The sequence below is a fragment of the Bidens hawaiensis genome, unplaced genomic scaffold (assembly GCF_021521415.1).
Source record: "Bidens hawaiensis isolate Kalapana, Puna unplaced genomic scaffold, B.hawaiensis_p1.1 tig00008858_1, whole genome shotgun sequence".
In the NCBI taxonomy this organism is placed as follows: Eukaryota; Viridiplantae; Streptophyta; class Magnoliopsida; order Asterales; family Asteraceae; genus Bidens; species Bidens hawaiensis.
In genome coordinates, this window is record NW_027491639.1 from 294,301 (window position 1) to 311,634 (window position 17,334).

The following is a 17,334-nucleotide window of genomic DNA, read 5'->3' on the forward strand; positions in this document are numbered from 1 at the left end:
CTTCTTAAAAAGAAATATAAAAATGGCACATGATTCAATTTGTAATGTGTTGATTTTTGGATGGGTGTAGATATGAATCTATAATTTATATTACTCTGTCATTTACTACATTCTTGAGAACAATCTTATCACCACAAATTAAACGTTTCGTAGTAATATCATAGGATTAGTTATATAGATTTTGTAATATAAGTTAAAAATTACAAATAATTGAAAAGACTTCAAATTTTGCACTATTTAAACATATAAAAAGGTAGCACATTAATTTGACTAGATTTGTAAAAATAGATGAAATGTTGGATCATATATGATATAGGATAAATGTTATCATGAACTAATTAATACCGATTCTAGATTTTTTTTCATGCTTCAATGAGAATCTTTTTATCGCAGTGTCATTATTAATAATGTAAATGCATCCATGTTTTTAGTTCAATGTGAAGCATGGGTTATATATATTTTACTAGTAATGTTTAAATTTGATGCGTAGACATTATGAATATTAAGAGATATTGTGAGTTTTAATTTCTAATGACTATGTTTGTTTTTTGTTATTTATATTTTTATTATCGGATAAAATTTAACCGACTCGAACCAGCAATATGACCCGAAAAATGAATCAATTGAAAAAATTTCTGGATCCGTCACTGCCTAAAACCCATAGAGCCAACCCATCTGGGCGCCTGCTAGGTCATGTATGTCACACACGTAGTCACAACTCTCCAGTCTCTTATAGGAGGTACAGGTACCGCGTGTCGGATGATGATTGACACCACATAGGTTTTAAATGTGTTTTTTCGTGCTGTGTAGGATGAAACCTTCTACGCCGAACGAGCTTATCCGATTGAATCCTAATGAAGAACGTGCAACATTTTTAAAATACTTTTTGTTATTTTTATTTTACTATTTTATAGAGATTCTGAATCAAATTGACTATTTAAAGATTATTTCTTGTAATATGGGTCATGTTAATCAACCCAACCCAATATTTGTTTCTTTTATTGTGTATTCGATCTAAACGTGTTTTGCACCCATAATATTAACCTTAACCAATGTTATAAAAGTAGGTCTACAAGGCCGAGTTCACTACAAGACATGACACCGAGACGAGTTTCTTTAACTCCGAGTATTTGCGTAAGAATCGGTCAAAGTTAATCAACCATAGCCAGGATCATATAGTCAGTCAAATTTGACTTAAATAAATAAAACATAATTCATATTTTTGTATTATTAAAGAAATAAAATCATTTTTCAATTAGTAATTAGCGATTTATAGAATAATTTAATATTTAAAAATGTATTTCTCTTATTTATATTAATATTCATGTATTTTGTTATAAATATTAGTAAACTTATAATATTTGACATATATATAATCTTCAAAAAATTGTTTGTTTTATAGTTACCATTTCCGAGTATTCTTCGAGTAATCCCTGATTACTCCGAGTACACCCAACTTCTTCATCGACTGCGTAGGATCCGCTAACGACTTTTGCAACCATGATATTAATATAGTTCAGAAGTTCAGTTCACATGGTTGTTCCGTTAATGTAGCTGTGTAATTATAGAATTTCTAAATTATTAATTTGACTTCTTCAATGATAAAGTGACTGACATAAAATTTATCATTTATATGCCTTTCAATAGTTAGTTATTTATCATACGTAATCTTAATATATGAAATATAAAAACAAAGACAGGTTGATTGAAGAGTTTTCGGAGAGGTATGATAAGATGGAGCAGGAACTCAAGGCCGATCGGGCGTGGATGGTGTCCGAGGGATTTAAACTAGTTTTCAGACGGGCCCGATCCTGCCGTGATACTTGCTTGGTTAGGGATGTCATGACCCGGGTTGTTTTCTCTTCAGGATACCAAAGTGGTCTGAGGGAGGGTTACGAGTTCCAAGCAAAAGGTCTTCAGCTTGTCGAGGTGCCCACTTATTCTGAGTCCATGGAGGCGGAGGCTGAGACGGCCTTTGTCACTTACATCTCCTATGAGCCTCCGTTTCTGTAGCAACTTTCTGCCGTCCCCGACATATCAGTGGAAGAGATCCGAGCCATGTCCCTGGTGGTTGACCCTCCTACTCCATCCCCTCAAGGATGATCATCGATTTGCTTGAATGGTTGCTGCTTTTGGGTGTCCTTTATGTTTTACTTTATCTATTAGTTATTTGTAAGAACATTTGTCTGTGCTAGCCCCTGTGTGGGCTTATGCTTTTGTTGTAACCGACATTTTCCCCCTCTAGGGGTTGGACTTCGTTTACCACGGAAGTGGTTCAGTAGTTTTAATTGCCGGAACTTTGCTATGCTTGGTTGTGTTTTTAAACCTTGTTAGGTTTCTTAGAATAGTTTTGGACATTTCGTCTCATTTGATGAGTTTTGTTGGTTAACCATGTAGCCCATCAGCGAGGCCTCCCTCTCATCTTTTGCGATGGAGGGGTATTTTGTTAATCTGAGTTTGGGAGTCGTCTCGGAGACGGTTACCCTTAGTTAAAGAAATTAGATTTCACGGGGAAAACATAATGCCATTCGATTTCATATTCTAGGCATCAAACCCTATTGCATAGATTGATTACAAAAAATATAGTATCAATGCCCTATTACATGGGTTCCCTCCCGGAGAGGTGATTATTGGGACGTGAACATAGTCACGGAGGAGAGTGCAGCCAGATATCACAAAAAATGTTGTCAGAAAGCTCTTTGCATCTTCTCCTTTTCTTTCTCCTTAGGTAAGGGCCTTCTAGGCATAGTATTTCCTGAGTTGCATAGCATTCCACGTATGGGGTACTTCTTCTCCCGTGTGGTATGCTAACTTATATGATCCTTTATTCCCCGCACAAATGAGTTGATACGGCCCTTCCCATCAGGCTCCTAATTTCCCCTGTCTCCCTTGTTGACTTGCCTCATTTTCCCGCAACACCAAATCACCCACCTTGAACTTAACTTCCCTTACCCTTGAGTTGTAGTATTTCTTCATTGCTTTTTTGTAATCGACCTCTCGTCTGGCTGCTGCTTCCCTCCTTTCTTCGGCGAAATTCAAATTTAACCTGAGATCGTTTTCGTTCTCTTGTTCAGTCAAACGCATCTGATGCGTGGGAACATTGATCTCCACTGGAATCATCGCTTCGGTGCCGTAGGTCAAGCTAAAAGGTGTTTCCCCGTGGCTGACCTTCGGCATAGTTAGGTGGGCCCACAAGACATGTGGCAATTCTTCAACCCACGATCCTCGTTCCCTTCCTAGGCGACTGGCAATCCCTTCAACTATGCTTCGGTTGGCCCGTTCCACTTGCCCGTTTGCCTGGGGATGTGATACTGACGTGAATACCTGCTTGATTCGCAGCAGTTCACACCACTCTCGGAAGATCCCCCCTTAAAATTGTTTCCCATTGTCACTCTTTATAGTGTGGGGTATTCCAAAGCGGCACACAATGTTTTACCATGCAAACTTTTTGACCTGTTGCCCTGTGATAGTGACTAGAGGCTTCGCTTCGACCCATTTGGAGAAATAGTCGATTGCGACCACCAGAAATTTGGCCTTACCTGATCCCTCTGGGAAAGGACCCACAATGTCGATTCCCCATTTTCGGAAGGGCCAGGAAGAGCTGACCGGTATTAGGTTGAGCTTGGGTTTCTTGGTCACCGGGGCGTATATTTGACAGCTGTCGCGTTTCCGAATTTCTTGTAGGGCGCTCAAAAACATGGCTGGCCAGTAGTAACCTGCTCGCATGGCTCGGGCAGCGACCATCTTGGCTCCCATATGCATTCCACATATCCCCTCATGGATCTCCCGTATGATATACTCGACTTCCTCATAACCAATACATTTCAATGATGGGCCCAAGTAGGATTTCCGGTAGAGGGTACCGTTGATTATCTCGTACTGCAGTGCCTTAATTCTCAGCCTCCGAGCTTCTTGTTTGTTTTCAGGTACTATTCCCTCTTGCAAGTAACGGAGGATGGGGGCCATCCAACTGCATCCGGGTGTTCACACACTTCCGACTGTCCTCTCCAAGATTGATGGTTGTTTGATAGTCTCCATCCGGACGTCTTTGGCGAGGTGATCAAAAGCTACGGAAGCCAACTTGCTGAGGGCGTCAGCCTTCTTATTCTGTCCCCGAGGGATGCGTACCACCCTCGCTTCTTGGAAACTTTTCAATAGCTCCCTAGTCTTCTTGAGGTATTCTATCATCTTATGGTCCTTTGCCTCATAGTCCTCATTGACCTGGTTGGCTACCAGCAAAGAGTCCACGTGTGCCCGGACACGTTGCACTGACTTCTATTGTGCTACTCTGAGGTCGGCTAGCAGAGCTTCGTATCCGGCTTCATTGTTTGTGCTCGCAAAACTCAATCGTATGGCATAGGTGAACTCGGTCCCTCCGGACCGACTAATATTAAACCGGCTCCACTTCCGTCCTCGTTAAAGGCGCCGTCTGTTTATAGGTTCCAGACTGGCCAGCTAGGATCGGTAAGGTGTTGACCTTCGCTGTGCCCCGGGGATGGAACTCTCTCGTTTCCTGCCTGTCCTTCTCGAGAGGGAGATTTCTCGGCTTCGGATATCGGAACCTCGGTAAGAAATTCGGCTATCACTTGTCCCTTGAAGGCGGTTCTTGGTTTGTATTCGATGGAGTATTCCCCCAGTTCTATAGCCCATTTGGCTAACCTTCCTGATATCTCCGGTTTCATGAGTATTCGCTGAAGGGGCTTGTCGGTTAACACCTGGACTTCATGTGCTTGGAAGTACCGCCTCAGTTTCCTTGCCGTATGAATCAACGACAACACCAGCTTCTCAGTGGGAGAATATCTCTCCTCCGGGCCCTTCAAGGTTCGACTCACGAAGTATATAGGGATTTGGGCTTCTTTCCTTTCTACCATGAGCGCGGAACTGATGGTTTGATTTGTGCATGACAGATAGAGAGTCAGCTTCTCCCCCGGCAGAGGTGAGGTAATTAAAGGGAATTCAATTAGGTGTGATTTTAATTCCCGGAAGGCCTCATCCGCTTTCGAATCCCAGTAGAACTTGTTCTTCTTCATGCATCTTCTTAGCACTGCCATGAACGGAAGGGTTCTATCTGCGATTTTTGAGAGGATTCGGTTCAGGGCGACCAACCTCCCCTGTAGCCTTTGTACTTCTTTGATGTTCTTGGGCGGGCGCATCTGAGCCAACGCCTCTACCTTCTCGGGGTTTGCCCGAAATCCTTCCTTGGTGACAAAAACCCTAGGAACTTTCCCTCCTCCACTCCGAATGAGCATTTACTCGGGTTGAGTTTCATGTTGGCTTGTCGAAGGGTGTTGAAAGTTTCCTTAATATCTTCTAGCATCTTTCCCTCGTCCATGCTTTTGATGACCAGTTCATCCACGTAGATCTCCACGTTCCTTTCTTTTTGATGATCGAATAAACGGTCCATGAACCGTTGGTATGTAGCTCCAGCATTTTTAAGACCGAACGACATCTTGGTGTAGCAAAAGGTTCCGTTGTCTGTGTAGAAAGAAGTTTTCTCTTCGTCTTGGGGGTTCATTTGGATTTGGTGATACCCTTTATACGCGTCCAGGAAACATCGGAGCGGATATTGGGCGAGGGACTCTATCTTCTTTTCAATTTCCGGGAGAGGGTAGGAATCCTTCGGGCATGCTTTATTCAAATCTTTAAAATCGATACACATACGCCAACTGTTGTTGCTTTTGGCAATCATCACTGGATTCGCAATCCAACAGGGATATTTGACTGCTCTTACTAATCCTGCCTGCACTAGCTTGGCGGTCTCTTCCCGGACTGCTTGGCTCTTCTGGAGCCCTAAACTTCTTCTTTTCTGCTTGATAGGTTCCATCCAGTGGAACTCATCCAAGGTGTGTTGTGCCAATGTTCGGGGGACCCCCGTCATATCCTTGTGAGTCCACACGAATACGTCTTCGTTGTGCAGCAACACTTCTTTTAGACCTGCCTTCCCTTTATCGGATAGCTGTGACCCTATCCTCACTGTCTGTTCAGGATGCTCCCCATTGAGTACCCATTCCTCCACTCCTTTCTTTCTTTGAGTCTTTTTGTTGACACTAGCTATGATTTCCGTAGACGACCGAACGGTAGCTATTCCCTTGGGGGTAGGAAACTTTATATATCCGTGCACCGTAGACGGGACCGCCCTGAGCGCTTTCATACCCGGTCTGCGCAGAATGACGTTAAACTTGGACGGGGCCCGGACTATGGAGAAACGAAGGCATACTGTCCGGGTTCTCTCTCCATCTCGGAGGGTGAATGGTAAATTGAGGGATCCCAATGGCTCTACTACTTCTCCGGAAAACCCCATTAACGGGCATATATCCTCTTCCAGCCTTTCCTGGACATCCCTTTGTAGCATTAGGAAATAGTGCTCGTACATCACTTCTACCCCGCTGCCTCCATCGACGTGCACTCTAGCCACTCGATGTTCGGCTATGCCAGCCTATAAGTTAAATGGCATTTCCTGGGCCTCACTTTCTGTTATGCCAGGGAAATGGACCTCAGCTTTCATCCACGCCGTATTCATCAACGGAAACTCCTTTCTTACCGCTTTGTAGGGTCTTCCGGAGTTTCCGTCGCCCTCGTCTCTTCTTCGTATCATATCTACGAAATGCCTGTCTCCTTCTTCCTCCTTTATTCTGGGTAGCGGTTCTTTAGCCGGGGGAGGCAGCTGCCCGGTATTTAAAGCCGCTTCCCATAATCTTTTTAGTTGAACACAATTTTCCATGGTATGCCCGGTGCTCTTATGATAATTGCAATATCCAGATGGGTTTGGCTTATATGCTTGTTTAAACGGGCCTGGTGTTCTGACATGATATTTGGCCTTATCAGCTACCAGCACGTCTTCATCTATCGGGCTCACCTTTCCTCCGGTATCTACCCCCCTCGGGTCTGATGCTGGGAAGTCGTGGGGCATGATACGTAGTGGAGGGTATGTACCCCGAATGATTCCCCGGAGGTCTGTACGGGGTGAATCGGGTTCTATCGAATGGCGCTCGCATCTTACCTGGACTTTCACTCCCCAGGATCTTGCCTCCTAACAGCTTAGGTCCTCCCTTCTTGGTCTCCCATTCTCGCAACTTGGATCCTGTATCTTCCCCCCTGACGAAGGCTCGAACCCGATCCATTAGTTGGTCAAAGGTGGTGGGGAAATTCTTCCCCTAGCTTTTCCGTGAGTTGGGAAAACCTCACCCCATTTATGAACCCACTGATTTTCATAACCTCTAGGACACCCTTGATGTTCATGCTTTCTGCCACATACCAGTCCATGAACTGTTCCACCTTCTCTTCGTCCCTTCTCCGGATATGCAGGATTTCGTTAGGTTTTTTCATGGCTTTTCTCTGTTGGCTGAAATTCCGTAAAAACTTCCCTCTTAGCTCCTCGTAGCTATCTATACTCCCTGGCTCCAAACTATCAAACCATACTCTCGCTCCTCCCGTGAGAGTCTGGGGGAACATCAAACACCACGCGGGCATGGTCCATCCACTGACCATGCCTGCACCTCCGAAAGCATGTAGGTAGTCTTCGGGGTCTTGCGTCCCGTCATACTTATCTACTGTGGAGGGGTATCGTAGTTTCGGAGGCAGGGTAGCCTCCGCTATTCTTCGAGTGAATTTTGACACGTCAGAGGTATCTGAGGGACGGTAGGGAGCATCTAGGGTGCTGGGTATGGACTTTTCCTTACCTTTGACCGAAGATAGAAGGGTTACAAGCGATTCTAAAAGGACTCCGGGGTCTTTATCAGTCGTTTTCCCTGGCTCTTCCTCATTCTTGGACTTTGGGGTATCAAACAGCAGGCGCGTCCGGACTGCCGCGAGTTTCTCTTCTTTTTCTTGCTCATCCAGACAGGCCCTGAGCGCGTCCTATGAGCTCGTATGAACTCTGGCGTTATCTCCCATTTTTCCCCGGAGGCTGGGTCTTTCTCCCGCTGTCCCCTCGCATCCTCCTTTTTTGTCTCGTCCTCTATTATGACCGGACCCTCCATGTCTCGTACGTTCTGCAGGTTCATTTCTTCGTTCGCCCCTGTAACTGTGGACTCATTTTCGTTTGCTGTCCCGGGCTGAAGCCCCGTGACATTCTGCTCTAGATATTGATCAACCATCTTCTTCGAAACCGTGGTGTGGGACTTCCTAGTTGCAGGGGTCCCACGGATGGTACCAATGTAAAAACCTCAGATGAATCTAAGCGATAGTGTATAGAAAATGTGAGTAGACACTTGATTATGAGAAGTTTTATATGAATATTAGAGAGATGGTTGATATGAAAGATATGTTCCAGGTTTCTTATTATCATGCCATTACAACATACAAATCCCTTTACATATAGGGAGTCAAGGGAATCTTCTCCCCTTGACCGTTCTCCTAGAGTGTATCCTATTATCCAGTGGTTTATCCCTAGTCTTTTGACTTGAGCAGGCTTCCCTCTATTGTCCGCTGGATACTTCCCCTTTTGCCCAAGATGCGTCATCTCGTCCTGATGCTCCAGACTCAAAAGGGACCCTTCAATCGTTGACTTGTCTTTTTGTCTTAGAGGGCTTTAGCCTTCTGGAATTGGGCTCTGCTGCTTTGGGCTTCTAGGATTGGGCTCTGCTATCTTGAGCTTCTAGAATTGGGCTGGATCCTAGGTAATCTCTTCACAAACATAAACATAAACATTAACCATACAATCAACACTAGTAGATTAAATCACACAACACTTTCCAGATGCATTTGTTTATTATGTGTAACAAAAATTTTTGTACATTCTTATCATCTTCAACAAATGCTAGTGTAATACGCATTTTCTTAATTATAATGCGTGTAGAGAATTTTATCGTGTTTCTTCTTGGTTGTTTCGGCTGCCATTGTTTCGAACAAGCTTCCATCATAAACCGCTTTGATGGTGTCTTTTTTCAGTAACCCGTTTTGGTCCTTAGCTAGGTAATACAACATCTTCCATTCTGAGAGGCTTCCAATCCTATGCGTAAACACGTTACCAATTTATATCAATATATTTTTACTTCGTTAAGAAACCGGATTAATGATTAGAAAAAACATCGAGTCATGTGTTACTACCATCCTCCATAATCTTTGGGTTCCCGATTTCCTTTGATATATTCATCCAATTCGTCGGCTGTCAAGGCCTCTGGATTTGTCTTTGCATACTTGTGAAATATCTCCTCATACTTGGAAGGAACAAACCTTGATAAATCACGAAATGTATACGTCGTTATTATTTGAATTAAGACATACATTATACGAATTTGAATTTTATAGTCTTATGTACAATACGTTAGAAAGATATATCTAAAAAAACTAATTCATGGTTGATCGAATTAGTCCAGACTCGACTTGTTTACAACGCTAATATCAACCAAGAGATTATGAATGCAAGTTACTTAGATATAAAGTAGGTATTTATCTTTCTAAAAAGAAAGGTTAGAGGCAAGAGATAACATACCTTCCATGAGCATCATAGACACCAGAGTCACTACCATGTTTGGCCATTTTTATGTTCTCAATGTAGATTGGGAATAGTAAATTAGGATACCATTTTCCCTGTTCCAAACAAACATATATAAATTAAATATTGTAAATTTGCTTAAATCATGTGTATCATTCTTCATGTAAGCTCACTTTCTAAAGGGATAGGGAAAATTTTATGTGATTATTGAATTTCTTTTGAAGTAATTGTTAATTAATCATTAGGAAATATAGTCTTTCACATTTCACACACACATAGTAATTTAACAAAAGTTACTAATTAACTAATTAGCAAACCCATTTTAGGGCTGTTTGTTTACATCTGAATGGAACCATTCAGATGTAAACATCTGATTAATTCAGACTTCAGACTGTTTGGTTTTAAACAGAAAAATATCTGAATGATTAAAATTAGGTCTGAATCATTCAGACTTATTGTTGTTGCTGAATGGGACAGAGGCCCATTCAGATCTGACTCATTCAGATTTAAATGAACCAAACAACCCCTTAGTTATAGATGATAGTCTAGCTATTTACAACCCGTTAAACCATTTAATTCACTAAGTTATTTGACACGCTTGGATAAGTTGATTATAGCCGCTACTCATGTCCGGTTAGACAGTTTGAAGTGTATATAGATTAGGGTCGATACCGCTTGTCGCAAAAAAAAATATGCTAATTAAAACCCCAACATTCCAACAACCTTTATTACTTTATAACCCTAGTTACAAGTTATCGAAAGTACATTAAAATGATTTATAATTAAATTGCAACTGCATAATTATTGTACTGATATCTAGAACACACAATCTTTAAAATATTAATAAAAAAAAGAAATGGACTAAAAAAGGTTTCCAGCTCAATCTAATTAATCCAAACATATTTATGTAAAAATAATCACCATGCATCATTATACTTTAATTTTCTAGAGTTGAAAGTGATATTAGCTTAAAGTCGCAATAACTAGAATCTTGATATATGAAATTAGCGCACACAATCTTTAGAATAAAAAAAATATATAAAATAATACAAATGGACAAAAATAAGGTTTCCAGCTCAATCTGATCCGAACGTATTATAATAATAATCACCATGCATCGTAGCCTATATGACCGATTAAGCATATTCAGTTCGACCGTTGATATTATATTTAGACGTGAATTCGGGCTTGATCCAATTAGAATAAGAACCGAATTATAAAATAATTTAGCCTAAAATATTCATTTTTGGTTCTGGCTCTACCTAACCTGAAAAGACCGTGACCAACCTACCCAAATATCAGTTCGGTCATTGGTTTTGATTTTCTAGAGATTTTTGGTTGAGATTCGGTCTAAATCTGGTTCTAGAGACTGAACTAATTAATTTAGCATATTTAGTTTAGTTGTCGGTCTTTATTTTAGTTCGGATGAAAACCGTAATATAAAATTCTCCCCCACCCCAAATTAAATATTCATATTTGGTCCTGACCCTACCCAACCCGATTAGATCGAGACTGACTACACCCTATATCATTCTGGTCTTCGGTTTTGATTTCTAGATATTTCGGGTTTGGGTTTAACCTAACGGGCACCTTTGTGACATATTAACCATGAAATCATAAATGATCATATGAAAAGGAGCTACTATAGTCATATAGGCTATATACATACATGGCGAGTTTTGCGGCTTAGACCGAGATTGATGAACACTGCAGCAAATGAGGATAACAGAATACCACTACCAATCGCTCGAAACCCTAAAAATGTAAAAATAAAAGTTAAAAAAATAATAATTAAAGAAGAAACAATAACAAAAAAAAACATAAACAATTTGAGTTAACGAAGTAATCATAAGTTAAACTAAAACGAACCTTGAAAAGTTTCCCACGGGTAAATCACACCATCGTTGTTACGATCAAAGAGCGCAACGTGTTTTTGCAACACGTTACCGATTGCTACATGCATGCGATTTAATTGTCATTGATGATCAAGAAGTAGAACCACAAAAACAAATAGAAGTTAAGATTATTAACTGATTATAATACCTTCAGAATCAGATTCTATAGCCATGAATTGATGGTTTGCTTGATTATTGTGTGGAAGATTGATGCTGTGTAATGGTTATATACAATTATAATATACAGTGGCCAATGCTTTCAGTATTAGAGTATTATTATACAAAGACTCTTAACTAAGCCAACCACTTTGGTACTTTTAATAAAGTAAAAAAGAAAAAATAATAGTAAAATATTTACTCTATTTTTTGTTTATGAACAATATACTTTCTTCTTTTACTAATAAATATAATAATAATATACACTAATAACTTGTAAGAATGATTCTATAAACTTGTATAATCTTTACTATTTTGAGTTAGTTCACTGGTCATACTTTGAGAGTTTGAGTTAGCTTCCTATTTTATGTCTTTTTAATTTGTTATGTAGTTTGGTTTTGTTTGAATCCATAGTTTAATTATGTTCAAGAGGGTTTAATTAAATGCTCTTCTTAACAGTTGTACTCACTTTTATTCTTTTTAATGAAAAGTTTGGCATTTTTCCCAAAAAAATATATATACATATACTAATTTGAAACTAATTTTATTATATATAATTTGTAATATAACTGTTATGTATTCATATTCCTTGGCCTTATGCTTAAACTGTTGTAATAACCATGACAGGCTTTCAATAGTATTATTATACAAAGACTCTTAGGCAGTCCTTGTACTTTTGACAAATTTAAAAAGACATGCATAATAGTAAAATATTTACTATTTTGTTTTCTTATCAACAATATATTTTCTTCTACTGCTGCTGCTAATAATAATAATAATTTTAATAATTTGTAAGAATGATTTTACAAAAATCCTGTAAAAACTTGTATAATGTTATATTTATTACATAACCAGGTAAATTTATATCTAATATACATAATTGCATATCCTGACACGAACAAGAAACCACCAAATGACATTTTTTAAAAGTTGTCTTCTTATCAAAGGCTTTTTAGTGATGAAGACGACGAGGTCGATTTCAAGGCAAATGAAATTGGCCGGTTCATAAAGCATTTTTTGTTATGTAGTGTTTGGTTTAGTTTGAGGTTGGGATCCTCCATATTTTATGTTTAAGAGAGTTTTAATGTTCTTCTTAACAACTTTTTTTCTTTTTTTGATGAAAAGTTTATCAAGGCTTGGCCTTTTCCCCCAAAACAATATGTATATACTAATTTGAAACCAATTTTATTATATATAATTTGTAATATAACTGTTATGTATTCATATTCCTTGGCCTTATGCTTAAACTCTTGTAACTCTAAACATGAACCATAATAGGCTTTCAGAAGTATTATTATACAAAGACTCTTAGGCAGCCCTTGTATTTTGACAAATTGAAAAAGAAATGCCTAATAGTAAAATATTTGCTATTTTGTTTTTGTTTTTGTTTTTTGTTTTTTGTTTTTTTGTTTTTTTTATCAACAATGCATTTTCCTCTTTCAGTACTGAGAATACTAATACTAATAATTTGTAGGAAGCATATCAAATATATAAATCCTCTAAAAAGTTGTATACTATTATATTTATTACCAAACCAGGTCAATTTATATCAAATATACTCACTTAAACCAATTTTATTATATGTAATCATTTATAATATAATTAATTGTTACATATTCATATTTCCCCTTATGATTAAACTTTTGTAGTAAGGGTACTAGCCAACTTCATGGAGATCGTACTAGAGCACCAACTAATGAGGATTTGTCAACTTAAATTTAACAAAAATCTATAGAGAACTAACCAAATTGGTAGGGACATAACTTTGGGCATTGAAACGGTTATTGTATCGAATGTTATCTCAGTTGATTATGGCTAGAACTGCCTCTCGATCTAGAGACCTTTTTGCTTGAACGACACTCGATTTTGGTTGAATCCATGTGGGTGTTGTAGAAAATTGTAAAAATATGATATAGAAAACAGTAAGAGAACGCATGTTTGGTGTAAAAATTTTGAAGAAAAGTGAGATAACAAATACTGTTCACAATAAATTTATTCTTTCTTAATTTTTTATTTTCTTAGAAATAAGCATCAAACGGTCATTGGACAGTTACCCAACGCTCACTATTCTTCATTTTTAACCGGTTTCACGAAACCAAATCTCCAAGCCAAGGGGGTTGCGGCGGTGTTGCCAAGGGAATTATCAATGAAGTCGAATCTTCATGAAGGAGACGGCCCTCGTACCTCTTAACTATAAGCTTGAAGACCAAACACTAAACTTTAATACTAAATCTCGAAAAGATTCATGCTATGCAACACCCTGGCCCATTGTCCGGACACCCACTATACAGTCATGACATTTTCTGTACCTCACCATATATACAAATTTTATCGGAATTGTCGTCGACCAAACTTTTATACGAGTCATATGACATTATACGGTAAATACAGAAGTGATAGTATAGGGTTACACGAGTAGTATAGCCCTATACGAGAAGTATTAGTTCCTATGACTACTACGTTTAAAAAAATTGTTTTAAAAAATTATTCTGAAATTTAATATCTAAGTTTTTATATTAATCTTTTGTAAGAAAACTAAACAACCAAATGAATACAAGTTGAAAGTAATAAAATTCTTATATTTCACAACATCTAAAAATGTTCAATACAAAATTTCATATTACCAACAACAACGTATTACACGTTTGCTATATAGATGGAAACTAAAATATCGTGATCCTAGACCCATAATAAACAAACTGTTGGAATTTGAATGTTATATAACACGTTTGGATGTCACCATTACATCACCAGAGTCAGTATATTATGCAAAATGACACCTCATAAGTTTTTAAGTTATCATATGGCCTCTCATTATTTTATTAATTTTTCTTACTTTTCTTTTACCAAGTTATGACAAGTGGTGCAATCACAACTCTTTGTTTCCTCGTAGGTTTCAAATTTCGAATACGTCGTTGCGATATGCTTGATTTTAACTCCTTAGTTTTATTAAAAAACGAGTTGTGTGTAATAAAGTATAAATCATCAAAACATAAACATACACAGTGTCAAAGGCTCAAAGCTAATTCAGAGTTCTGTATTTTTGATAACTCTTTCCTCTTTCACTGTCTAAAATATCATATTTTATAGAATTTCAGTTTGTCATCACGGGACATACTTATTTTTATCAATGTTTCAGCGTGAATGCAAACTTCAAGTCATCGAAATCAAGTCTTACAAATTTCAACATTCACGTCGGGTTGTATAGGTTCACCACTCGTTGTTTATGTGACAACTTGTGATTTTAAAATTATTAACTCTTACGTTATACACATCTGATTTTGACTTTTATTTACTTACTTTCAAAGATAAATACATCCAAACCAAAACTACTAAGCATGAAACTCGTGTGGTAATTTTAAAACTTATCATCTTAACTCTATTAGTTATTATTATATATAAAAACACATTTATTAATAATTTTTGGTAGATAAACAATCTACGTAGGTTACTATTGTTTTGAAGTCAATAATCTTCTAGTGGAATATTTGTTTTATGTGTTCGATGAATACATGTCCTCATCGGATAGGAAAAGAAATTAAGAATTGTTAGGTTGTATTTTAAACAAATTAAGATTTTATAATGATTTATTATGAATAGTAAAAATAAGAAACAAAAGTTGGTGGTAGTTGTATCCGCGAGAAACATGTGAATAAGAACATAGGCGGGTTAGCTTTTAGTATAGGAAAATTGGATTTAAATAATCCCACATTTAATGGATTGGCCAATAATAATCTCACCTCCGGTATTTCTCGCTGGCAGTCCCACCTTTTCATTGTTTTTTGTTTTATAAACCAGCGTTAAAAAAACTTAACGGGGTTAAGTTTTTGCTTATGTGGCGAGTGACATGTCTTTCTCAATATCCTACATGGCTTTTTTCCTTTATATTTTGTTTCCATCCTTATAGTTCAGGGATCTAATTGCAAATTCTGTTATATTATTATATTATTAACCCATTTACCCAGAACCCATATGCCCGTACCCATGATCCAAGTACCAACCTATGACCCGTTTAGTATTCTTGAAGCACAATTCTCGTCCAAATTATGGAATTGATCTAGGGGAATTATTCTTTATGCCAAATCGGCCTCACCGACGTCTCTAATTTGGTAATAACAATCATGGATGATACGTATTGCTCATTTAAACGAACCGACCTTAACGTAAAACTGGTTTATACCTATTTCGTCAATAATAATTCAATTAATCAGGCCTGCATCATCTTGGTGCCATCGCCAAACAAACCCCTTTACCTAATTGCGTTTGACAATCGTTAGTTGGTGTTCTTGATTTGTTCTTTGGTCGACTATGTTATTAACAGTTAAACCCTTCAAATAAAATTGTTACATGTATTATTTTATATGGTTATGATCGTCGTTTCTTCCTCATCAATAACCCTATGCTTAATTGATTGAACAATGACTGGATTAATCGATTGATCTTTTTAGAGTTCTTGGTTCAAACTATTTATGTTAACGTCTGGTTATATTGGTTATATTATATCGCCCTCATCTCCTAAAAAGCTTAGGTTTTGTGCGCGATAAGAAGATGACAAACTCATTTTGGGATCCAATCGACAATTTTTTGTCTGAGGATTCAATCGGATTCAAAGGGAAAAGCAATTAGATTAGTTAATTTTGGATCATGGGTACGGGCATATGGGTTCTGCGTAAATGGGTTAATAATATAATAATATAACAGAAATTGCAATTAGATTCCTGAACTATAAGGATGGAAACAAAATATAAAGGGAAAAGCCAGATAGGATATTGAAAAAGCCATGTCACTCGCCACATAAGCAAAAACTTAACAACGTTAAGTTTTTTTAACGCTGATTTATAAAACAAAAAACATTGAAAGGGTGAGAGTGCCAGCAGGAAATACCAGAGGTGGGATTATTATTGACCAATCTATTAAAGGTGAGATTATTTAAATCCAATTTTCTTTAGTATACAACCTATATTTGTAGTGTAATAAATAGCCCAAATTTCTTGTTATAGTCTAAGTGCACCAATTAAATCTAATCCAATTACATATAATTCTAATTGGTTAATTTTGATTTTTTAATACATCGTGTCATCGTGAATCAACTTCTGTCTCTTAAACACTACTCCGAGTTCTCATATTCTGTCTCCCATTGCATCGCGTCACCGCCGATCTTGGGTGTTGAGCCCTATGTGGACCGCCTGATGACCTTCTATACTTGGAGGTGCATCCAGGGGTGGTACACCCTGACAACCCGGATCAAGGGTTTGAAGATTTGCGCGACCGAGCGCAGTCTCCGATCGTGGAAGCGGGAGTTCTTCTACATTTCTGCTCGCGCCGTCCCCAATGCCATGAAGTTTAAAAATGGCCAAGCCATTCCGAGCCACCACGCCACCAACTACCAGGAGGCGGAATGGTTTGCAAAGATATCCCGGGTCCAATCTCCGGTTTACCGGTTTGCGGAGTCCGGGATGGTGATGTTGGGGATGAGCCGGGTATGGAAGGAGGCGTCTCAGGTTCCCATCCTTCTCGAATACGGTTTGAACTCTACTCCTTATGGTATGTCTTGTCTTTCTTGCTGATATGAGTTTGTCTTCTAACTGTTTCTTTTCTTTCAGAGGGGAACAATTTGGAGTCGCTCCTGTACCCGCGGGAAGCTGACGGTCCCGTGCGGGTGGGTACTCGTGCTCTTGACGAGAACGAGTTGCCCATCATGGAGCAAACAGCGGATCGGTTTGTGGAGGTCTACCCGCTGGGCCACGAGATCCTGAGCCACCGGCGGCCAGGTAAGGCGTTATTCTCTCCTCCACCCCTCAGTGCTGTACCCGCTGCTGGAATTCCTTACATCCTGTCTTCTTCTGA

General features: G+C 38.6%; 2 protein-coding genes across 2 annotated transcripts; both read right to left on the minus strand.

Moving 5' to 3' along the window:
• Window positions 1-2,862: 2,862 nt before the first annotated feature.
• On the minus strand, window positions 2,863-3,966 carry LOC143530188 (uncharacterized). The gene is made up of 2 exons (XM_077025800.1): window positions 3,540-3,966; window positions 2,863-3,368 (listed from the first exon to the last, which is right to left on the minus strand). The coding sequence occupies exons 1-2, from the start codon at window positions 3,964-3,966 to the stop codon at window positions 2,863-2,865; spliced, it is 933 nt and encodes a 310-aa protein (XP_076881915.1).
• A 4,812-nt stretch (window positions 3,967-8,778) lies between these two features.
• On the minus strand, window positions 8,779-11,504 carry LOC143530189 (putative peroxygenase 4). The gene is made up of 6 exons (XM_077025802.1): window positions 11,480-11,504; window positions 11,306-11,389; window positions 11,106-11,191; window positions 9,434-9,531; window positions 9,049-9,174; window positions 8,779-8,950 (listed from the first exon to the last, which is right to left on the minus strand). Exons 1-6 carry the CDS (start codon window positions 11,502-11,504, stop codon window positions 8,779-8,781), a joined length of 591 nt encoding a protein of 196 aa, XP_076881917.1.
• Window positions 11,505-17,334: the final 5,830 nt, after the last annotated feature.